We start from the raw sequence: 25,448 nt of genomic DNA, 5'->3' as shown, positions 1-25,448 counted from the left end.
GAGAGGGCACAGATGGAACTTACACAGAGTCACAGGGCACGGGACTGCAGGAACGTCCCATCTGTCATCAGCCACGGCCGCGACCTGTCCATTTGTCACGTGCTCCCAGTCCAGATTTAGTTTCGGGGCAACGCTTGTCTCATAAATGCGCCTGAGAGCATCTCATCTTTTCCTTTGCTCTGGAGTGTGCAGGACAGGCGTCACCCTTTCCTGGAGTGTTTGCTGGAACTCTTGCTTAAAACCAGCTGGACCTGGTGCCCTTTTGGGATGCACATCCTTAACTCCCATTTCAATTTCTCACGGTCATTGGTTTATTTTATTTGTTTTTAAATTTCTCCTTGGGTTAATTTTGTAATTTATATCTTTCCAAAAAGTGCCAGTTTCATCTAGGTTTTCAAGTTCGTTGGTATAATATTGTACATGGTATTCTCATTATTAAAAAAATGAATCTCTGAATTTGTAGTAATGTCCACCCTTTCATTTTGGACGTGGTTTACTGATCTCTTCCTCTTCTCTTTTTTTCTCTTGTTCATGCTTGCCAAAGGCTTATCTACCTTAATGGTCTTCTCAATGACCAGTGCTTACTGTTCCTGTTTTTCTAGTAAATGTAATCTAAGGCTGTACATGCCCGTCTGGATCATCCTTCACCTGCATCCCACAGGCTTTGATACTTAGTATTCTCATCGTTGCTCATTGCTGAACAATAAGCTCGGTGACAAATACCTATTGATCTCGTTCCGATTAAGCCGGTGACAGCTGGGCTTTTCCCAGCTCACCCTGCCGTGGTCCCATCCCATTACGTTTTGTCCTTGGCTGCCTGGAGACATCAATGCAGAAGGAAATTGTTGACAAATTTGCTTTAGAAAAATGACTCTGGTCAGAGCCCAGATGGACTCCCTGGCCACTCCTTCTCCTTTGAGGCAGGTATATTTTTAAAGTGAGATTGCTTAATGCTGCCTCCGGACCAGCCAAAAAGCGGCCTGCTCCCTGGGAGGGAACCCGGGCCATCTTTCTTGTGTTGTCTAAATGTTTAACTTATCTGAAGAGCATTCAAGAGGCCGCGGGCCGTATTGCATTAATGGCCGGTTGGGCAGGACGCCTTGGAGAGCAGCTCGGCGCTGACACGCTGAAATATTATTCTCCCTGATAGCTCCTGCAGAACCGTAAATCAGAGGTTTAGCAATCAGGCCTGCATGTCAGGCACGCAGCCACGGCCTGCCCAGGTTCCAGCCACTTCTGAGTCCCTCCAGAAAGATCCTTCCCAAAGCTCCGGCAGTGCTGAATCGCTGCCGCCCCAGCCCCCCCGCCCGCCTGGCCACTCCTGAATCGGGCCAGGAGTAGCTTCTGCCAAAACCACCAGGTTAATCTAGCTTCTTACGAAGGACTCTCTTCTCCCGTCCACTCTGCTGATCCGTGTTCCTTCTCTGCTTCACAGTTCATCTCAAGACTGTATCTTCCGTGAAGGAGAAACGTCTTGGCTTAGAAGTCAGCTTGGCCTGGGATCCAATCTCCATACTACTCTCACTAGCTCTCTGACACCGGGAGAGTGGCCTCTCTGGACCTGTTTCCTCATCTGTAAAAGAGAGATTGCAAAAATCTCCCTTGCAGGTTTCTGCGAGATTTCAGTGAGAAAATGCAGGTGTGATGCCCAGCATGGGTAAGAGCTCAGGACACATGAGTGCTGGGCCAGTTAACCTCTCTGTGCCTCAGTTTCCCATCTCTAAAATGGGGACACGGAGCAGCATTTCCCCGCTGTGGCCGCTGTCAGGGTTAAACGAACGAGCGCGGACAAGCCCTCGGGTCGCTGTCTGGCGCTGTGAGCATGCGGGACGTGCCAGCGGTTGCCGTGACTGTTCATTATTCCCATCTCTGACCTCCACTCAGCTCCATCCACGGCCCACGTCCTTCTTTCCAGAAACGCGTTCAGATCTCTGTATATTGCTCTGTTCACCTTCAGGGTGGGGAGAGGGGGCACTGTCGTGGTTCAGCGTGGTTTTTGTGGTTGGTTGTCTGATTTTGTTTGGCACGAACAATGTGAAGATGATGTGCCGATGCACGGAGAGCTCTCACGCTTTGTCACCTTCGTTTCCACCGGGGATCTCTTCTCCTCCTGCTGCCAGAACCTGCCTGTCCTCCTCCAGCCCTCCCTCCTCTCTCTCTCCCTTTGAACCCGCCATCCGCAGCACTGGATGAGTCTAGATGTCCTGCTTGAGTCTTCCTTCTCCAGCCAGATGGCAATCACTCTCCCTGGGAGAGGCGGCAGAGCACAGCGGATAAGCGCGAGGACTCTGGAGCCAGGCCAGCCCACGTCTGAATATTGCCACCGCCAACTGTGTGACTCTGGGCTGCTCACTTCACCTCTCTGTGCCTCACTTTCTTCACCTGTGAAATGGGTGTAACGGACTGAATGCTGTGTCTCCTCAAAATTCATATGTTGGAGCCCTAACCCCTGCTGTGGGTCTATTGGAGATGGGGCCTCTGAGGAAGGAATCAATAATTAAGGTTAACTAAGGTCATAAGGGTGGGGTCCTGTTCTTACAGGATTAGTGTCCTTATAAGAAGAGACAGCGGAGCTGGCTGCTCTCTCTGTCCCCTACCTCCACACCAAGTACAGGCAGCGCGGGAAGGCCACATGGAGAGCTAGCGGGAGGCGGCCTTCCACAAGCCAGGCACAGAGTCCTCACCAGAACCAAATGAGACGGCACCTCGATTGGGACCCCCAGTCTCCAGAACCACAAGAAAATGAATTTCTGTTGTTTAAGTCACCCAGTCCGGGGTATTGTGTTATGGGAGCCCGAGCTAAGACAGCGGGGATGGCCACAGTGACGATTAAACTGCCCACATGCGTAAACCCTCAGAAGAGTGCCTGGTCCCTGGTCAGTACTCAGCAGAGGTCAGCTATGATTACTGTTATCATCATCATCACTGAAAATGCAGGTCAAGTCTTACAAATTTAGGATTCTAGAGTTGCGCTGTCTGATAGAACTTTCTACAATGACTTAAATGTTCTGTTCTGTCCAATACGAGAGCCAGCAGCCACATGGGGCTACTTACATTAAAATTAATGAAAATTAAACACAATGAAAACTTGAGGCCTTCAGTTGCACCAGCCATATTTCAAGTGCTCAGGAACCACATGTGGCTAGTGGCAGAACAGAACATTTACATCATTGCAGAAAATTCTATTGGATGGCACCGCTGGAGAGCACCGGCTTTCAAATGGTTTTGACTGTGATTTCAAATGGTTTTGACTGTCGCGTTCAGTAAAAATAGACTTTGTATCACATCGAGGTTTAAATTACTGAAACATAATTTATACCACTGAAACAATTTTTTAAACAATATTTGCCACTATTATTTGTGATGCACCCTATCATAGTCTATTTTATTCCTTATTCTTTAATTATTTAAGAAATTATGCTGGTCTTGACCCTTTCAGTGGGTCACAGTCTGCTGTTTGAAGAATGCTAGCGTTCCCCACCCAGGGCGAAGCAGGGTGAGGAAGAGAGGATGAGCGATTACCAAGGCCGGGACGAGATATTTTCAACACCCGTCCTCATTTAGTCCCCACAGTTGTCCCGTGGATTGCCAGTGCCCTCCTTTCACAGAGGATGAAGTGGAGACCCAGCAAACTAAATACCTTGTTCAAGGTCTTAGAACTAAGAAGGAGCGGGGCTGGGATTTGAACGTGGGTCCGTTGGACCCCGAGTAGCATCTTCACTCTTTCCACAACACGGGGCTTCTCAGTGGAGGGCAGCCCCCAGGGCAGTGGTTCCCAGGTTTGTGGCCCTTCCCGTGGGACCTCCATGGATTGTGCCATAGAGGAGCCCCATGTTTGTTTCCTTCTCATTCATCTTTCAATCGACTCTCCTTTCGAATGTTTAAAAACTGAGCACCATCCCCAGCAAGTATTACCTATGAAATCACTGGCTTAATGTGCCAGTCATTTCCCCCCCAAAACACTAGTAAGAAAAACCCATAAGTTCAACAATTTTTTTTGTATCCCAAGTAAAAGCAAGCCACATGACGCCCGGGTTGTGGCGTACAGCAGATCCACCCATACTGGGCAGCGATCGACAGCTCTCGAGGGCCCAGTGCAGTGTTTCTCAATGGGGTGCCCCTGGCATTTGGGGTGTGACAAGGCAGTTGAGCACAGTCGATTATTTGGCGCCCCTGGTCCTGTCAGTCCGCTAAAAGTCAGCCGTTCTTCCCCTTCATACGACAATCAACATTTCCTCCCCTCCCATTTCCAAAGGCGTCCTCCCCCAGGACGGCACTGCCCTCGGGTCCAGTGAAACACACTGAACGATAACGAGGTTGCAAATATTGACGATGCCTGTTCTTCCAGAAGAAATGGGAAGACCCCCCATGCTCTCCCACAGATGGCATCATTCAGGAACAGGGCTGCTGGTGCACACGAGAGGTGGTGGGAGCTGTGCTCAGAGTTAAGGGATACCCCAGGGCAAACACGCCAGACCAAACCACCCAGCAAAAGAGGAGAACGGGCCAGCGTCCAGGCGCCAGGCTGGGGCTGGAGAACGAGAGGCTAGGATCTTAAGAGGACAAAAGGCAGTAAATGGAAACTGAGGTCGGTAAAAGAGGAGAGGGGGAGTAGGTGCTGCGGCGCATTGCAGTTTCCCTTCAATCTCTCTTCTCCCCCTTCCATGGTCATAGAACTTTTATGAGGCTCATGACTGTCCAGAATGAAGACTACAATTCCCAGCCTCCTTTGCAGGAGGGCGTGGCCATGTCATTTTCTTTTTTCTGGCCAATGGGATATAAGTGCAAGTGTCGTATGGCAGCTCCGGGAAACGCTCTTTAAGAGGTGTCTGAAAGAGAAAAGGCAGTTCCTCTTTGTCCTTTCCTCCCTTCTGCTCCCTGGAACTTAGACGTCACCCTGAGGTCAAGAAAGACACTCCAGGACTGGTGGAGCCACATTTCTGGCAGGAACTGGTATCTTTCTCCTTCTTCAAGAAGAGCTCCCTGGATTGCCTACTTCTGGAGTTTCACAACAAGAGAAATACATTGCAGTTTGCGCTGACCACTGTTAATCTCCTTTATCTCTAATAAAGTCAAAGTGAAGGTCGGAGACTCCAGCAGGCAGTTGTTAGCACGTAAAGGTCAGAGGACGAGATCACCGACTGCCAATAATCGACAAAGATTTCCTGAGCTCCTACTCTGCCATCGACGTAGCAGAGAACACAGTGGACACATTCTCTGTCCTCATGGAACACACAGCTGGGGGAGGACACGCCTCACATAAATTATTGCAAACAGTTCATGAACTGGTTACAAGTGTGCAAAGTGCACCATACAAGTACGAGGTGTCCTGGGAGCAGATAACAGAGGAACCTGACCTTATTGGGGGACATCAGATAAGTCTTCCTGGGGAAGCGGCGCTGGTTCAGAGATGTGAAAGATGAAGAGGAATTGGCTAGATCTTGGACTTCGAGAAAGAGGGGACAGGGAATGGTCAGGAAGCGTGTTCTGGAAAGAGGGCTCGGTACGTGCAGAATCCCGTGGTAGGAGGGAGCGTGGTGTGTTCAAGGGACTGAAAAAAGCCTAAGAGCCTAGTGGGTCTGGAGTGGGGTAAACAACAGAGAAAACAGTATGAAAAGAATCTGGAGAAGTAGTTGGGGCCAATCCGTGAATGTTTTATTTTTATTTATTTTTCTGCTTGGCTATATCTTTTTCTTTTTTAAGACCACAGGGAAGCCACAGAAGAGCTTTAAGCCGAGAGTGACACATTCAGATTTTCCCTTCACCAAGACCACGGTGGCTACTGTGATGAGAACAGAACCGGTGCAAGCTGACCCCAACATTCATTTCCTCCTTTCTCTATAGTATCAGAATTTTCACTGGCATGTGACTGCCCAGAACAAGGACCACATTTCCCAGCTTTCTTTGCAGGAAAGTGCGGCCATGTGACTCAGCTCTGGCCAATGGGATGTAAGCAGAAGTTATAAATGCATCCTCTGGGTGGTGCCCTTGAATGCACATGTGGTAGCTGCGGTGACGGACCGTGTGGTCAAGGGCAACAAGAGAGAAGGAACCTGGGCTTCCCGCTTCTTGGAAGAGCTGCCTTACTGGCCCCAGATGGCTCCCATTCAGATTCTCTCACGAGTGAGAAGTAAACTCGTATTTTGCTTAAACCATGGTTGTTTTGGTGAGCTTGGATCCTAATAAATATAGAACAGGGAGGAGTGGGAGCAGGGAGACGTCGAGGAGACTGTAACAGAGCCCCCGCTGTTACCCCTCTTGGATGACAGAGGTAGCAAACGAGATGGGGAGAGGTGCACAGGTGCCGGGACCAGAGGCAAGTTGGGAGAAGGCTGCAGAAACTCAGGCAAGACAGGACAGTGCCAGGTACCTCAACCTGCTGCTGTGTGACTGCCTTCTGCCAGTTTGACTGATCTCACCCCTTGGGTTTACTGTCCCCGCCATCTCCCTCCTGGGACCAAACTGTTTGCCTCTCTCTCACTACTGACCTCCCTGTGCCAGCCCCTGGACACCTTCTGCAGGGAGAGCACCCTCATCCACCTGCTCCTCCCGGGTTGACACTGGCAGCCTGCCCATTAAGGCGACAGAGAGTGAGGAGGTCCCCCTGAGGGTCCTGCTGCATCTTGCCTGCAAATTTTGTGTTCTTTTAAAACATACCCAGAACAGAGTGGAAGCTGGAGGGCGAGACGTACCCAAGACAGCTCTTGTCAACACACCTGCCGTTTTAACCGAGAGAATGGGAGATGCTACTATGCTCTTTAGGGTCCACACTTCATGTGATGACCAATCGCCTGGGAGCCCCAGCGGTGTGATGAGCTGATAATTAACACCCTGCAGACGGACAGTCAGTTTCACTGGCTCTTTTTGTTTTACATCCTCCTTCTTTTAGCTCCATATCCACTTAATAATGCTTTTGCCTGCAATCTCCTTTGTTGAACTGCGTTTTCATGGCCAAACTGAGCATCCTCTTGCTGGAATTTGGAAACACATCTAATCACACTCCCTGGAGAATCTCAGTCATTCAACATGGGCTCGATTTTTTATTTATTTTTTTAATTTTAATTTTTTGATGAGGAAGATTGGCCCTGAGCTAACATCTGTGCCAATCTTCCTCTGTTTTGTATGTGGGACGCCACCACAGCATGGCTTGACGACTGGTGTGCAGGTCTGCACCTGGGATCCGAACCTGCAAACCCTGGGCGGCTGAAGTGGAGCATGAGAACTTAAGCACCATGCCACTGAACCAGCCCCTTTTTATTTATTTTTAATCAAAGTTATAGTATGAATCTTGAAACATAAACAGTTACCATATGAATCTTGAAACATAAATAATGAGTTCTCATTTTAAAGATTTGCATTTTCTAAGAGCGCAGGCCCGGAGTCCAGCAAAACCAGGTTTGAACCTTGGGCTTAATACTTACAGCTTCTGTGAACTTGGGCAAATCCCTTACCCTCCCTAAACTTCAGTTTCCTCATCTATAAAATGGGGGAAATAAAGAGGATTTACTGCACAGCACAGCGCACAGATTCCTGGCACCTAGCAGGTGATTATTCTATATGCAAATAAGATAATGAAAATTATTATTAATGAAATAATACTAATAATGCTCAGCTAGATAGTGCTCACTATGTTCCAGGTGCTTTCTATATTAATTCATGTAATTCTCATAGTAATCTGACGAGCAGGTATTATGACTCCCATTTTGCAGATGAGGACACTGACGCACAGAGAGATTAAGTAACTTACCTGAGGTCACACGGCAGGGATATGAACCCAGGCCATCTGGCCCCAGAGCCTTTGCTTGGACCGTTCCCTCACATTGCCTCTGATAAAGGCCACTGGACAGGGGACGTTTGCAGCTCATCTTTTGGCTTTTTGTAGCCATCAAAGTCATTTCAAAAAGTATCTACTTTGCCAGGCACTTGGACGGGCACCGAGTAGGGCTCCGTGCTTCCTGTGAAGCTGGCTGCACTGGGTTGACGGGTCTCCTCCTTTACTTGTCAACAAGGAAGGACCCACGGTCCCTGAAGCAGAGGGGGCCCAGGCAGAGCCGAAGGGGTCCGGGAACAAACCCCCAGGGGGTGCCTTCTCAGGCGTGGATCTGGACGTGGCCTCTGACTCCCACTTCTCAGGGCGTTTCTGCTCTGGGTCTCTGGGGGCGCAGGACAAACCGTGTCAACCCCGCAGGTCTGTGCCGGATGCCATGATCTCAGCTGCCGTGGCTGCGAGCTCACGACGAGCCTGGCGCCCTGCAGCATCAGCGCCGGTGATCCCATCACGGCGAGGAGCCGGCCGCGGGTTAAGGGCTTTGCACACTTCGTCTCTGATTTTAACGCCAACTGATGAGATATATTTTAATCCCCATTTTACAGAAGAGGAAACTGAGGCCCAGAAGGTTTGCGTAACTTTGTGTAATGTCATCCAGCCAGTGGCAAAACCGGGTTTACCTCAAAGGCCGCCTGACTTCAAGCCTGTACCTTCTTCTTCAGGTGTTTTCTCTGCGGGAACATCGGGGTTCTCTGCCAACCTCACTTTTGCAGCCGCCTCACTCATTCCAGGACAGAGGGAGGAAGGAGACGGCTCCCAGCCCTGGGCAGGCTGGGCCCGGCTTCAGCACAAAAGGCTCCTTGCCCGCCGACACCAGCCGCGGGCGCTAACGTGCCCAGTGGGGATGTGCCCGGGGGCGGGGGGACTGTCAGGACGCTGCTTTCTTTCCACTCCTGGCAACACGATGGAACCAGCTTCAGGGCGAGCTGTGCTCCGGCCTTCCCTGGTCACCCCTGGGGCACCTCGCGCAGGCCAGAGCTCTGAGTGCCGCCCTTTACTCCAGAAGTCCCCTCACAGAGGAGCTGGGTTCTAATTCAGCTCCAAGTGTACACTTTCTTTCGCCTTCCCTTGGTTTGCCAGGGTTACGGGGAGCTAGAAAGGGAAACCAAGCCGGTGCATCTCCCTCTACAAGGCTTAATATAGGGCAGATTTTAACCCTAGAATAACAGGACCCTCTGGAAAAGGAGCAAGCTTCTGGATCCCACCCCCACTCTAGACACATACGCTTGTGCATGCGCACATACGCTGCATTCAACGTCAGGGGTTCACGCACCCCAAACAGATGGAGTGTGACCTGAGCAACCGCTCTCACACTGTAGATTCTGTCTCCAAGTCCCTGAAGTGCCCAGGTGGCACTTCTGAGACGCATTTCCCTCTGAGAAGGTGAGACAAGTTAATAAAAATGGATCTGTCTGCAGGAGGATTAACCACCTCTGTATTGTATGTTCCCCAAACATACCAGTCCATTTCCTCCCCTTCCCCTTTGCACGCTCTGTTCCCTGGCCCGGGAACACTCTTCTTCCATCTCTCTCTCTCCTGTGCCTCCTCCCCAACCCCGAGCAGGTCCTCACTCTTTCTTTAAGACCCAGCGGAAGCATCTCCTCCTCCTTGATGGGTCCCCCGTTACCCCTCATCCCAACCAGAAGGGTTACTTACTCACTTCCTGCTCAACAGCCTCGGGACTGCCCATCAGAGCCGTCCTAGTCACTGGTCCTATCACGATGTGTTACACGTGTGTCCCTTACCAGGAGCTGGGCTCCTCAAGCATGGGGGCCACACCTGGCTCATTTCTGTGACCAGAGCCCCTGGCACATAATAGATGGGCAACAAATGTTAAGAGGAGGAGTAAAAGATGGAGGAACAAGACAGAAGAAAGAAGGAAGCCTAGGTGGATAGACAGAAGGAAGGAGGGAAGGACAGAGAGAGAGAGAAGGAAGGTAGAGGGACGAACGGAAAGAAGATGGAAAAATACATGGATGAGAAGATGGATGAATGGACAGCAGGATGAACGAGTGGGAAAGAAGAAAAATGGATGGAGGGACAGAAGGCTGGCTGGCTGGAAATGACGGACTGGCGATACAGGGGGATGGATGGAGGGAGGCAGGGATCAAAGGATGGATAAAGGAGGAAAGAACGGAACGGCAAAAAGAGGAAGGGGTGGGAGAGAAAGGGAGGAAAGGAAGGTAGGAGGAAAGAACAGATGGGGGGTTCTGGAAGACCGAGAGAGGACACTAAGATAGAAGTGGGTGGGGGAAGCAAGAAAGAGGGAAGACAGGAGAAGTGAGGGCGGGGCTTTCTCTAGCAGGAATCTGCCTTGCCTTCCCCATAGCCTCTCCCTGCAGGGGGCCATGTTGAACGAACGGCAGGTCCTCCTCTGCAGCACCCAGAGCCCGAGGTCACCCCCAAGGGGGCTGTGCTCCCGAGGGCGCTCAGCCCGCTCAGCCGGGATGGATGCCGCAGGGATGGAGGCCGCCGCGCTGGATCCAGCACCGGCTTCGGTGGCGACTGCCTTGCCCGTAGAAGGCTGCAGGCTTCCCGCTTCACACGAAAGGGCTTTCAGAGCGTGCCACTCAGCGAGCCCCAGGATGGTTCCCACGCCCCACAACCCAGCGACGTTTCTGATGACGCTCCCTCCAGCGCGGATTTTGCTGCAAAACAAGCAGCTCTTGCCCTGGGCACGCTGGCCGGGAGCGGGAGAGGCAGCTGTCGACGTTTCTGCCCCAACTCCAGCGACGGGCTGTGGCTCGGGGCAGGCTGCACACCACTGTCGGCATCTTGGCCTTATCTCTGTTTTACACGTACTGTTACTGGATTATTGTAAAATCAGGGGTTGGGAAACCTAGTTTCACTTTTCTAACCCAGAGTAAGATAAATATCTAGCGATTTAAATTAAACGCTTTCCCGCGGACCGTGGATCCTGCCTTGCACAGTCCCAGTGGCACATGGAGCCACTGGCAGCGGGGCCCGTGTGCGGGCAGGTACCGGTGCCGGGCTCTGTGCTGACTGCTTTCCTCCATCTCCCACCATCAGGGCCGCCCTGGGAGGTAGGGGCTTTTCTCCTACCCATTTCACAGATGAGGGAAGGGAGGCTCAAGGAGATGGAGCGGCTTGCCCAGGTCACACAGCCAGGAGATGATGGAGCCGGGACTCAAAGGCGGGCTGAACTGATTAGAAGGCACTTGCCCGAAACTCAGGACCCACATCTGAATCTCGGGAGACACCGCTGAACTCAGTGCCCACCTCGTCTCTGACTAGTCGGTACTGCTCCTGGGTTCTCCGTGAGCACTTCCCCCCAGGGGGTCTGGGGACCACTGATGGCAGCAGATACCTGCTTCCACCCTTGTGCCAGCTTTGGTCTGTTCTCCACCCAGCAGCCAGAGGGAGCCACCTAACCATAAGTCAGATCACCTGCCTCCCCTGCTCAAAACCTTCCGATGGCTTCTTGTCATCCTTAGAATATTATCTGAAGCCTTATGTCACTTGCCCCCTGCCCCAAGGCTCTCCACAATCCTTCTTGCTCCTCCTGCTTCTGTTGCACTGGCCTCCTCCCTGTTCCTGGAACCGGCTAACTTTGACCATGCCTCAGGGCCTTTGCACTGCTGTTCTCTCTGTCTGGCACATTCTTCACCTAGATACCCACACGGCCTGCCCCCTTACCTCCTTCAGGTCTCTGCTCAGATGTCAGGGAAGCCTTACCTAGTTATACTGAGACAAATAACCACCCCTGTGTCCGTCCCCTCCCTGACTGCTGGTCTCCCTTCGGAGCACTTTATCTGATGTTATACATCCAGTTGCTTATGGTCTGCCTCCCCAGCTGGAGGATCAATGCCTTGAGGGCGGGAGTCTTGCTGTGTGTTGTCTGCCACCGAACCCGCAGCACTGGAGGAGGGCCTGGCAAATGGGACACACTCCATCCATCGCTCCTGGGGGCGGTACCCACCCCCTAACTTACAGATGGCACTGCTGGCTCAGAGCAGAAAGGGATCCAACTTTGCTCCCTAAAGCCGATCAGGCACGCAGGAGCCGGCGGGCCTCGTGCTGGAGCCCCGCAGGCCGCTGCTCCCTGGGGAGCCTCGGGAGGCTGCCCTTTAGATTCCTAGTGGGGCTCCCTGCTCCGGCAAGCAATGTGTTTTCACTTGTGCAAGTCTTAACTTCTCCATTGCGTAACATGGTTTCAATTCTGCCGAGGTGCCCCGGGGGCTTCTGGCACTAGGGACATTTTGGAAAACATTTAGAGAATAAAAACAAACTGGTTTCCCTCTGAGTAGGTCCAGCTGCTAATTAGGATCCTTCTGGAGGAGGTGCGACTTGGACTCCGGGGCCAGCGAGGAACCACAGAGGGGGTGAGGTTTCGAAGACAGCGGCCTGAAACACACGCGGGGCCCGCGGAGCACCCGGCTCTGAGCCTCAGGGTCAACCAAGAGGTACAAAGCGCCAGCCACGGGTCTGGGTGTTTACTGCAGAGCAGCTCCAGCTCAGGCATCTGCCGGTCGATGTAGCATCTTCCCTGGCGTGTGGCAGACATCTCAGACCCCGTGTGCCCCCCGCAGACAGGTGGCCTCCCCCACTGCATTCCCGAGTCTTCTCTGTTTGGCTGTCTCAGAGAATGGCGCCACCCGTCAGGCCAAGCCCAGGAGCCCCCTTGACTCCTCTCCCCCTCACTTCACGTCCAACCCATCAGCGACGCCTCTGGGTTCACAGCCATCCTGAAGCCACCTCTTCTCATCACCTGGACCCAACTCATGTTTCCTCCTTTGCTTGGATGACAGGAGCAGTCCCCTGCTGTTCTCCCTGAACCCCGCCCCCCGTCCACTCCTATTGCCCCTGCTCCACGCAGGAGCCAGAGCGGTCTTTATAAAACATAAACAGATCACATGGCTGTTCCTCACCCTGTGGTTGCCCACGGCACTTAGAATAAACTCTGCTGTCTGTGACTCGTGTCTGGCCCACACCTCCCCCTCAGGACTCATCTACCCAAGTCCCCCCGTGCTTTCACTCACTCACTCTGGTCCCTGTGGCCTTCACACTAATTCTTACCTCAGGGCCTTTGCACCTGCTGACCCCACCTCCCTAGATCTCCACCTGGCTAGCTCCTGTCATCATTCAGGCCTTGGCTCAAGTGTCACCTCCTGGAGACGCCTTCCCTGATCCCCCATCCTACCCCCTCTCCCCCATCACTCACTGTCACACCTCATTGTTTTATTTTCTTCACATCCTTTCTCGTTCATGGATTTGTGTGGTTGCTTACTGGGGATTTAGGGTGAATCAGACAGTTTTGGTCCCTGTTTTCATAGAACTAACATTCTAAGAAGGAGACAGAGAAAAACTAAATCTATGCTGGACTTTTCAACTACAAGGGCCAATAATTTCCCCCCGAGTCTTGACTACATTAGGCTCCATAAATACTCGCTGAATTCAATTGCCATGTTTGTTTTGGTTTGCTTGTAAGTTCTCTCCCTCCGGCTTTCTCCCCCGTCTCTTTTTCCCTAAGATATGAGAGGTCATTGAAAAGGAAGGCTGCATATTGCTTTTGGCTGAAGAGACAGTCCCGGGCCTGATGCTGGTGGTGTTCACCGCTCCAGAGCTCTCTTCTGTCATCGACAAGTTTCTCTGCACAGATCCTCTCTTTGAAACAGACCTTGGGCAGAGAACACCCACTGCATTTCCCAGATAGGAGGACTGAGGCCCAAATGGTTTGCCCACCTGGCCAGAACCCAAGACTGATCATTCCAGCAAGGATTTCCTCCTCTAAAACTCTCAGACTACAGACCAGAAAGGAAAACCTGTCTCCTTTGCTGATGACAAATATTAGTAATGCTCTGGGCTAGCCAGGACACATTTAGAATTTATAGTCTTCATATTTCTACTTCACAGTCTAGTCCCCGGCAATTTCCTAGATTCTGAGAAAAAATATTCCTACTGGGAAAAATAGAATTGTTCTTTCATGTACAGTTTTATTGTAGGTTACCTTTATTTTTCAATCTGTTAAACCAATAATGTGAATGTAATTTACAAAGCCAGAAGATGCCCACATTAATCCTCTTATCAGCCAAAAACCCTTCACCTTGGAGAAAGCTGCTCTTTCATGAGAGGTAAGAAATGCATTGTATTTCTCTTTTTGCTTTGGCTACCAGGGAGCTCAGAGATTAACTCTGAACTTAACTGCAGTAGTTAACCTGAGCTGAATTTTTTTTGGTATTGCGCCTTACCCTTCTCCATTATACCACTCTCTATTCCTTAGCCTTTGCTTTAATAGTTCTATTTTAAATATGTTTTCCATTTGAAATTCTTCCCAAATTTTTCTGACACAGGCTGGGCATAAACAAACGAATTAAATTTATTTCTGAAGCTGCTTTCCCCCTTTTCTCCATCTCCCTTGCCGCTGGCTTAGGGGCACAGGAGCAGATACTTTAAATAAGCGTAGTCCCTCTGCTGGCTCTCTCTCTTTGTAAAACATGTTTGCAGGAGAATGTAAATTGTTTTTAAAAGCTTCCATCCTGGCCCACCGCTAATTATTACTGACCCAGGAGGATCTGTACTAATTTGCCTTAATAAACTTATTAAACAGCAAATTTCAGGAGGAAGAAACGACACAGCCTTTATTGGATTAGTGAAGCTGCCAGTGGACATCGGCACTCGAGCAGAGCAAAGCCTGGTAACCACACGGGGAAGCCGGGGACGTGATCTGGTCGTGTGTTTCCAATCAACCGTCCCTGGCCACTGTTTTGTGCCTTCTTGGAGGTCGCTAGTGAAAGTTTCCAGCCTCCAAAGGAAGAAGGGCAAAAAGAAAAAAGAAAAGGCAGCATCTTTCACCCCAAACCAGGCGCCGGTGACCAAAGCCGCGAATATGAAGCGAAACAAGCAATTGCAAACCTCCAGGTCATTGAAGAACAGGTGCGTGTCCGCGAGATTGAAGATCATTTCCTCCATCATCAGGCCGATGCGCACGGACGTCGTGGTGTCCTGGCAGGAAGAAGGGGGACAGGCTCATGCATGGGCAGCCACTGTCAGCTCGCCGCCCCTCCCGCCCGTCCCCCTCGGAAAGGCGGTTTTGGTCTTTCCGCATCCGCACGGCTCGCACCCCGCCCAGCACACGTCTCCGTGTGGGTCAGCGTGGCCACGCTGCTCAGCCTCAGGTTTCACTTCCAGCTCTCCGTCATTTCCATCTACCCTCTTCAGTATCCAAACCTCCCCCTAAATGCCCCTGGAATTGCACCCGTGTTCAGTGTTGCAAGGACCAGAAATGGCTGTAATAAAGGGGGGCCTCTGGGAAAGCGTGCTTTCGGGGAGGCCTGAGGATTCCAGAGAAAGCAGCATAAACACTATCAACTACTGGGAGAGGGGGATGTTGGTTCCCTCCTTACACAATCTCTCCGGGCACGCTGCCTTACTTCTGGTATTTCAAAAATCAATCTTCTCCAACAAGGGGGGTTAACTATAAAAACAAACACACGAAGAATACCCACGAGGGTACATCCATACCAGGGAAAACTAGGCAGCCATTAATAAAGTGTAAGTCATGCGAGAGCTACTGATAGGAAACTACTCTGGAGAAATACAGTATTAACTAGCAAAGCACGCTGCATCACAGCAGAACCTGTAAAGCACAACTGTGCCAGGAAAGGGGCTCTTCCCTCTCTTTTCTATATACGTGGTGTGACAGACGGCATTTCTCTTTGCCCATACTGAGGGCCCTTCCTGAAGAGCTTCTCTCAGGAGGATGATACATACCAGGGGTTGCCAAACTACAGCCCATGGGCAAAATCTGGCCAGCTGCCTGTTTTTGTGTGGTTCACAAGCTAGGAATGATTTTTACTTTTTTTTTTTTTTTTTTGCTGAGGAAGATTGGCCCTGAGCTAACATCTGTGCCAATCTTCCTCTATTTTGTATGTGGGAAGCCACCACAGCATGACTTGATGAGTGGTGTGTAGGTCTGTGCCTGGGATCCGAACCCACGAACCTGGGGCCACCAAAGCGGAGGGCAAGATCTTAACTACCATGCCACCGAGCAGGCCCCAGTTTTTTACATTTTCTGATAGGTTATTGTCTACACCTGCTTTTGTGCTTTGAAGGCAGAGGTGAGTAGTCGTGACAGAGACCATATGTCCCCCAAAGACTAAAATATTTACTGTCTAGCCCTTTGCAGAAGGTCTGCCAGCCCCAGGCGTACACCCTCCCTGTGGAACTCAGACGTGACCACCTGACGTGCTTTGGCAGAGGATATCTGAGCAGAAGTTTATGTTTGTTTAAGAACCTGTGCGTGGTTCTTCCCACTTCACAAGACTAAATGTTCAGGATAAAAGCTGTTTGGTATGGGTTCCAGAGAACAGATGAGGTGGGTCAGAGCAGCAGACCATGACGGACATGTACCGTCCATGAGAAGTCGACAGGATTCTGGGGATGTTTGTTACTGCAGCCTCCCCTCAGCTATCCTGACTGATACACGTGGGAATTATGTAGCACAATGGTTCTCAACCCTGGGTGCACCCCGTGATGATTTGGGGAGCATTTAAAAATCCTCAGGCTCAGGCTGCATGGAGACTAATAAGCTCAGAATTGCTAAGGGTGGGGGTCCAGGCATCAGGAATGTTTAAAGCTCCCTGTGATTTCAATGTGCAGCCAAGCTTAAGACCCACTGGTCTAAAGGGATATATAACACAATAAGATTCCTGGTTAAAACATTTATTCAGTGCTTTCGCCGTACCACTTTATAAATATTAACTCATTTAATTCCCACAGAGCACTTTGGGGTGAGCACTATTGTTTTCCCAACTTACAGATGAGGAAGCTGAGGCTCGAGAAGCTTAGGTAGCTGGCTCAGGGACACCAGCTAGTGAGCACTGGGATTTGAACCCAAGTCATCTGGTTCCAGAGCAGCACTTCCTCTGGGGGGACTCGGAGGGGCCGGGGTTGGGAGAAGGGTGAAGCGGACCTTGAAAGGTCACTCCACACACTTCCTTTCCTGTTTGAATTTTTTAACCGGGAGGCTGAATTACTTTTCCTATAAAAATAAACAATTAACAACACAAACCCTTCTAGACCCTTAAAAAAAAAAAAAGAAGGAGCTGGTGATCTCAGCTTCTCACTCACGACTGCGAAGAATGAAGCCCAGGAACGCAGCCACGAGGAGAAACACCTCGTCAGGGCCCCGACTGCCAAAGCTTAGCACCGCCGGGGCCTGGCTGGGAGGCGGCAGGGGAGAGAATTCAGCGAACAGTGAAGAGAAAATGAGGAAAACAAAACTTTTCAGGGCCAAAAAGGGAGTCATTGTGTGACCTGGGAAAAGGTTTTGGGGGTGTTCCGATGCACTACTCAATACCCAGACCATTTCACCTCTGCCTGCTTGCACATCCCCTCCTGGCGAGGCTGTCTGAGCACCTCAGCCTCGATGGCCAGCCCTCGACGTGCTTGATGAGGAGCAAGCAGCTGCCATCCAGACTCAGCCCCCGAAAGGATTTATCTAGAAAAAGGTCCTCTCCCAGGCCAGCACATAAAACAGGAATAGCAATTACTGTATCCAGACTGGCTTATCTGTGAAAAGTCTATCTAGTTATAAGAAGGCAAACGCTCTATACTGATAAAGCGGAAATGATTTATTGATACTGGGAGGGTGTGAAGAGAAGTTTGCGTGTGGGATGGAGGCCAGGGCGAGAAAAGAGAGCTAAATCCTTATCCTCTAGCTTGGGAAGCCAGAGATCATGCCTAGAACAGAAAAAAATCAGGCAGCAGCAACATAAGCAGGTTACTTCGAAATCTGGAGGTTAGGACCAAAAGAATCACGGCGAGTTGGAACCTGTTGCCTCTGAGCAGAAAGCAAGCGTGGGAGGGGCTCACTGGGGACGGCCGTTTTTCGCAATGCTTTCCTGTGGAGAGCTACATGAGTTTTAAACTATGTGCATATATTTCTTGAATTAAAAAATTTAAAATTAAAGGGAACATACTTAGTAATTCCACTTCTTATTAGGTACCCTAGAGAAAAATCTGTGCGTGTGAACAAGGGGTGTGTAAAAAGATGTTCATTACAGAATTGTTGGTGACTAGCAAAAGATTAGAAACGATTTAGCTGTCCAGCTAAAGGAGACTAGAGAAATAAAAAGTATAATATAAAACATTAATATAATACAATCTATTTTGTACCCCATCTATCACAACCTGCCCCACAAGTAAATCTACCCTCTCAGGAACTACAACTTGCATAATCCATTACATACCTGATTCACCCCATCCTGAGCTGACCCCAAACACGTCCGTCACAGAAATGACCCACCGCCTATAAGATCTACTGGCTCTGTGGCCTCAGGCAAGTTATTATTTCAAAGCCTCGGCTTCTCCTTCTGTAAAATGGGTCCAACTTGGACTTTGTCCAGAGGATTAAATGAGATACTACAGTCATGTGTCACTTAACGATGGGGACACATCCTGAGAATGCATCGTTAGGCAATTTTGTCATTGTGCAAACATCACAGAGTGTACTTACGCAAACCTACATGGGATAGCCTACTGCACACCTAGGCTGTGTGGTCCTCATCTTATGGGACCACCGTCACATACGCGGCCCGCTGTGGGACCACCGTCACATACGCGGCCCGCTGTCAACCGAAACATTGTTATGCGGTGCATGACTACATATTCACACGATGAAAAATTAAGTTCAGTTGAAAGAAATGAACCAGATCTCCATGTATTAACATGAACACATCAAAAAAAATATTGAGTGAAAGTAAGTTTTCTGAAAGTTACATACTGCATGTAATTAGCATTTATTAGAAACACGTAAAATGTTATTACATATTTTCCATGGGCATTTCTAGATTATAAATACCTGGGAGGACATACCCAGAGTCAGAACACTAATTACTTCTGGAAGGCAGAGAGGAGAGACTGGAATTAGAGATGATGATCAAAGTGAACTTTAGCATCGTCTAGAGTATTCTAAAAACTTTTTAAAGGAGAAGAGATTCAAACATTTATTGTGTAATTAAAAATTAAAACAAAATTTTAAAGACACTTGAACGTTTCTGGGGAGAATCTTTAAAATACCCGTCAACTCCCTGAGGTTTCTCGTTACGTCAGGTTTTCCTAAAATCTGTGTGCATGTTGCCTTTTGGAGTGTTTTAAACTGTGCAGGTGGGACCTCCTTCCAAGGAACTTGATAAAAACTAGTTGTGCAGGGGCAGAAAAGTCTGGAATAGCCTAAGAGAAGCACAAACTGTTAGCGGGGCCAGACCCCTTTATCCAAGTAGAAAATGCTTTTCCAGGGTTGCAAAGACTGAGAAACTAAGAAAAAAGAAAAATGGGTGGAGACTGAGCGTTAATTAATGTGAAATACATCTGGAGCGAGGGCAGGAAGGAAGCCATTGGTTCCATCTCCCGCTGCCTGCGGAACGGGTCCCTAATACACTCCGTCAACACACCGCCCTGGCCTGTTGGCTTCGGTCACTCTGGGCAGCTTTGAGGGGAGGACCCCCTCTCTGACCTCGCATGGCTCCTGGTCAAATAAAGCCTAAAACGTGGGCCCTTCACACAATGGTCTTCAGCCACTGACCCACTCGTATCCACTCGGATGGCTCGACCACCTAACCCTGCAGTGATGACTAAGTGAGACAGCACTCGTGTCAGCACCTAGCCGGGTATGCAGCAGGCACTCCACGAGCGTTGGTTATCGTCCAAACCCCCCAGTCCACTTCCTCGCACCCTTAAGCAAAGAGCTTGTTTCTGTAAACCCAGCAGAAGCACCCCAAATCAAATGGTACTTTGCGACAGCACCATCTCACATGAAAACTATTTTCTTAATCATTACATACTCTTTGGATTAAAAAGAAAATCAGTGGTTAATTTCCTAAACAAGCAACAGCAGAAACAGATTGCTTTTAAAAAATGATCAATTTAAACGAGAAGGGAGAACTGAGAAAAGGGGGTTTTTCCACAACAGGCTTCAATTTGTAAGCCAACCGTCGAAGGGCTGTGCTGGGGGCGGGTGGGGCTGGGTGGATGGAATGTCATCCTTGTTTGACTCGAGAGTTTGTGGGTGGTTCTCAGAACCCCAGGGGAGGCACAAATCAGACTAAGGTTCTGTAGATGGTTTCAATGCGCTCTAATGTTCCACAGATTTCTCAGGGCTCGGTTTTGAAGACGGGGAGGTGAGCTGTGCGTGCATGCATTTAGGAGGCTGATGAGGGGGCTCCGAGCACTGGAACCCCCCTTGAGGCAGATGCTGTGGATCTGGATGCGGCTCCGTAACCTAATTATTACGCATTCTTGCTGAAGTCTCTTAATTAGAGGAGGATGGAGGGGGCCTTTCGCCATATGGGTGGCTCTAAGACCTGCCTCGGGCATCAGTGAGTTATCTTGTGACGTATGGTTGTATTTCCCGGAAGGAGGAGAGAGGGTAAGAGCATAAAAAAGAAAGTCTTTCCTAAAACGAAATTCATCTGACGTCAAATAAACACGAAGGGAGAAAACGGTCTGTGTATTCGTGGAGGCGTCAAAATCTGAATGCGGAAGTTATTCAGGGTTAAATAAGACGACAGCAGTTGTCCTCTGAGTGTCTCCACCATCCCCAACTTTACGAGGTCCCCCGGTGAAGCTGCGTTCTTAGAGCTTTACCCCCAGTCCCTGCAGAGTGGGAAATATTCACCACTGTCATTTCAAAAGGAGTCCGGGTTTTACAAAAAAAGTTGTTCTAATGAAATCACAACTCTATTGGTCCATTTTAGAATTTCCACACTATTTATACAGCATCACAACCCTTTGAACAAAAGGCACAACCTCATTTCAACCTGAAATGGGCTACGTCACTGGGGTCCTTTAGGTTCCTCCACAGCTGGCTGAGTGATGATGATAATAGCCAGGCTTCAAGAGCCTGGGAGTCGGGGTTCAGACGGTGGGCTCTGAACCTCAGCCAGTTCCACCTCTTAACCAGCTGGGTGACCTTGTGCAAGTTACTTAACCTTTGTGTGCCTCAGTTTCTTATCTATAAAATGGGGTTATTTACCTTTTAGGGTTAATATAAACATTAAATGAATTTTTCAAAGTGCACATAATAATCCTTTTAGTGAAAGTTTACTTTAATGACCAACGTTAAGAAAGAGAAAAGAATGGAAGAAACACAACAGAATCCAGGGGGCGTGGTTGACTGTGGCCCACTGTCTGTTTTTGTAAATAAAGTTTTAGTGGAACACGGCAACACCCATTTGTTCACTTAACGTTTATGGCTGCTTTTGTGCTACAGCAGCAGAGTTGAGAGCCACTACAGAGCCTAGCCTAAAGCCTAAGATATTTATTATCCCTTTTAGAAAAAGTTTGCCAACCCCTAGATTAGACGGTGAAATATCAGAGCACGTCACGTGCAATAATGGTGACCTTCTATTTCAGCTGGAGTGCGTGCGTGTGGGTGAGTTGGGTCATGATGTAAAATGTGTTTCTTACTGTGACTGCGTTAAAAAAAAAAAAATAAAACCAGTGAGTTAATGACTGTTAAAGAGCTTAGAACCACGCTTGGAAAACAGTAAATGCTGAATAAATGTTAGTTTAATGACAGCTACTATTTATATTGCTATTTCTGTTATTACTGAGTGACTTGCTTGTGGTTACTCAATACGTGAGAGGCAGTGTTGGGACTGGAACTCAGGTCTGATCTGACTCCAGATTCCCTAATCCTCTGGTGATGCCACAATGCTTGTTATGGCTTCTTCACTTCGCGGGAGTGTCTGCCTTCCGTGGCTCAGATGCACTAGGCCTCTGTGCTATCTGGCGGTCTCCATTTAACTGATTCCCTTCCGAGTCCCTGCTGTGAAGACTCAGAGGCTGTCTGTGCAGGAAAGGGTTAACTGAGCAGGCCTGGGTTGCTCCAACCCTGCAAATTCCTAAAAAAGGTCTGTCTTCAAGACTTGCCTTTGGCTGCTCGGGGTAGATGAGCTCTGAGCCCTCAGGCCACGCAGTCCTGGTGGATCAGAAAGTTGATGCTGACAATGCGATTTATGGTGAAGGCTTGTTTTTGTTCTGGGGGCCTGGAGTCTGAGTAGCTGAGGTCAGTCCTGCAGGGGCTGCATGCCTATGTCACTGACCCCAATAAGACCCTGGACACCAAGGCTCAGGTGACCTCCCCGGTTGGCAACACTTGGCACGCGCTGCCGCACATCAGTGCTGGGAGAATTAAGTGGGGTGTCTGTGCTTCCTGGGAAAGGACACGTGGAGGGTTGTGCCTGGTCTCTCCTGGACTTTATTCTGTATGCCTTTCCCTGTGCTGATTTTAATGTGCATCCTTTCACTGTAGTAAACCGTAACCATGAGTATAACAGGTCTGAGTCCTGTGGGTCTTTCTAGTGACTCATCGACTCATCGGGTGGTCTTGGGAGCCCCCAACATAGTGTCTTCATTAGACACCTTGAAAAAACACCAACTGGTCCGCAAAAGGGGCAGCATGATATTGTGGAGATCCCTGATGTCTCTGGGAATGAACTTTCATGCCTGTGAACTAGCACTTAATAATTTTTAGTAAAAATAATACCCATCATTGGCCTTCCAGGACGATCTCATAACCTAGGCCTGAACAGAATCACGGATACTGGTCCAGGGATGGTCATGTGGCCAATGGAGCCAATGAGAATTGGCCTTAGGACTTTAGCTCTAACTCCTGGGACAGAGGCCCCCCTTACCCCTGGGGTGGCTGAGCGGGTAGAAGGCAAGCTGGAGGATGCTGTAGCCGTCCATCAGCACGGAGAGCTCCCTGACAGCGCACACAGATGCACGGGAAATTATTGGGGATTGGATCCCACGGTTCCCGAAGTCTACTTCTGGACATTTTGGTTACATGAGCCAATAAATGTTCACTTTTGGCTTGAACTCATGGGCACTGAGTGTCTGTCACTCATAATCCAAAGTTTCGTGACTCCGCCTGCCACCCCCCCATGTCCCTGCAAAAAACAGATGTTTCCAACATTGGCAACGTCCCGTGGGCAAGCTCAAGCGATCCTACACATCTTAGCAATGATCAAGCATCACCAGGCAGCACTTCAGAAAGACTGAAGGGCTTCTCTTCCGCTGGCTCCTCCGACTCCCCGCCCCGAGGTGGTATAAGCCACGTCCACGGAAGGGTCTGAGAGCAACAATCTCTCCTTCACACAAGCATTGCCTGCTGGGCAGATGGCTTCCCCCAAAGGACCAGCACAAACGGCCTCCACCTTCACAAGAGGTGCATGAAGCGGCCACAGGCAACAAGCTACCAGAAGCAACGTGGCTGGGAGCATCACCTGTGGAGTCCGCAGGACCCAGGTTCAAATCCCGGGGCTGCCATTCCTCCGGGACATGACCCTGGACGAGATGGTCACCCTCCCCGGGCCTCAGTTTCCTCATCTGAATACAAGCAGTGAATCCCTTCCAGGGCTCCTGGAGGATAACGCACGTGACGGGACCTGCTCCTGTTGCTTAGTTATCACAGTCGGCCCTCTGGGTCTGTGGGTTCTGCATCCCAAGATTCAACCAACTTCGGATCGAGAGGCCTACCATGGTTGCGTCTGTAGTGAACACGTACAGACTTTTTTTCTTGTCATTATTCCCTAAGTGATAGAGTATAACAACTATTTACACAGCATTTACATTGTATTAGGTATTGTAAGTAACCCAGAGATGCTCTAAAGTATCCTGGAGGATGTGCATAGGTTATATGCAAATACTACGCCATTTACATGAGGGATTTGAGCATCCGGGGATTTCGGTACCCTGGAGGGTGGTTCCTGGAACCGATTCCCTGTGGTTATCCCCATGCAATAGTTTAACCCGGTATTTTTCAAAACCATGACCTTTCTTGTAACACCTTTGCAAGTTTTGCCACACTGCAGAGCAACCATGTTAATTTAACCAAGTATTTTCCTTTAGTTCAATTACCTCCCCGCCTTTTTAAACTTAAACGCATTTAGTTTTAGAAAGTTGTCACGACCATAATGGCAAACCTGCTCCACTCCCCATGATCAGAAGGTAACCGCGAAGACAATATGCACCAGGTTCCCACGGCTGCCTTTTCCAGCTTCTAGAGGCTGCCTGCATTCCTTGGCAGGTGGTCCCCCCACGCCAGCCCCTTGCTTCTGTCCTCCTATCTCCTACTACCCACTCTGATCTCCTGCCTCCCTCTTCTGGGGACCCTTGTGATGGCATTGGGAGGACTTAATCACATCTGCCTAGTCTCTTTTTTTTTTTGAGGAAGATTAGCCCTGAGCTAACTACTGCCAATCCTCCTCTTTTTGCTGAGGAAGACTGGCCCTGAGCTCACATCCGTGCCCATCTTCCTCTACTTTATATGTGGGACGCCTGCCACAGCATGGCTTTTGCCAAGCGGTGCCATGTCCGGGATCCAAACTGGCAAACCCTGGGCCGCCGAGAAGCGGAACGTGTGCACTTAACCGCTGCCCCACCGGGCTGGCCCCTGCCTACTCCCTTTTGCCATATGAGGTAACATTCACAGGTTCTGGGGACTAGGACGTGGACATCTTTCGGGGGCCACTGGGCTGCCTTCCACAGCATGCAACGACAAAATGACGAAGTGCTGCTCTTCTGGGCACCTCGGCTCCTGCACCAGGTTTTAGAGCAGGAATTCTCAGCAGAGGTGGCACCTCCTCCTAGGGAGTAATCTGGAAATTTTGGGGGGCATTTTGGGTTGTCATAGTAACTAGGGGGAGCCCTGTTTGGGGGTGTGCGGTATCGTGATTTTCCATAAGAAGTACGTATTTGGTCTTTGTGTGTGTTTCTGGCACAAAGCTCCTAAAACCCTTGGAATTTGCTTAGCGATGAGAGTGATGACGGAGAAAGGAGTGTCTTTGCCATTCATAACGAGCCCCTCCAACCACACCGAGTTTACCTAACCAGGTGACTTCTGGAAAGGCCCTAAGGATGGGCGCCGGTTGCCGGGAAACCAACCATGTGATTAGGGGGTTGGAACTTTCAGCCATGCCCCTTGACCTGGGCGGGGCGAGAGGGGTTGGAGACGGAGTTCAATCGCCAATGGCCAATGATTTCACCCATCATGCCTCTGTCAGGAAGCCTCCATAAGAATCCACTTTTCCTACTAGCCAGAACAGCTCTGGATTTTCTTCCTTCTCTTAAATGCAGCCTTTTCCAGGAGAAGGAGGCACCTGCGAACGATCCTTCCTTACGTCTTCTCTCGTGGCCATGCCTGAGTATTTACATATTGAAATAAAACAAATTTTCTTTCTTTCCTTTAAATTACAGTTAGGAAATTATATTCTTTTTTTTTTTTTTCAAAGTAGTGACTGGGTGGGCTACATTATTTAGATTTTCATTTTAGGGTAGTAAATGGGGCATTTCAAGTTATTTATTTTAAAAAGGGGCTTTGGATGTGTGATAAAGGTGAAATCTTCTGCTTTAGGAAAACCTGGGAGCTGAGGAAGTGACTCAGATCCTGATGCCAAGGGCCACCACTGCCGGCCATCCCATTGTCTGTTGGAGGCAGTTTACTCTGGTTGTGGGGGGGCCATGCACCCCAGTGACTGCAGGTCACAAAGGCACCTGGCTCGTCCCCACATGTCACTTTCTCCTTAGACCTCAACTTCCTGGTTTCTTCAGAAGCAAGGGATTAAGAGACATTTCCCCCAAATAAAATACTCAT

The 25,448-nt window shown here is 49.7% G+C and overlaps 1 protein-coding gene across 2 annotated transcripts in view; it reads right to left on the bottom strand.

The window, feature by feature from the left end:
- EYA2 (EYA transcriptional coactivator and phosphatase 2) overlaps nucleotides 1–25,448 on the bottom strand; it is a 251,928-nt gene that overhangs the window by 32,155 nt on the left and 194,325 nt on the right. For both annotated transcript variants that reach the window (XM_070589359.1, XM_070589358.1), the window contains exon 10: nucleotides 14,702–14,791. In XM_070589359.1, coding sequence (XP_070445460.1) covers nucleotides 14,702–14,791 — 90 coding nt within the window. The remainder of the gene's footprint in view (nucleotides 1–14,701; nucleotides 14,792–25,448) is intronic.

The sequence above is a fragment of the Equus przewalskii genome, chromosome 21 (genome assembly GCF_037783145.1).
Source record: "Equus przewalskii isolate Varuska chromosome 21, EquPr2, whole genome shotgun sequence".
Classification (NCBI taxonomy): Eukaryota; Metazoa; Chordata; class Mammalia; order Perissodactyla; family Equidae; genus Equus; species Equus przewalskii.
The sequence above is the reverse complement of the archived record's forward strand: the minus strand, read 5'-3'. Positions and strand labels throughout refer to the sequence as shown.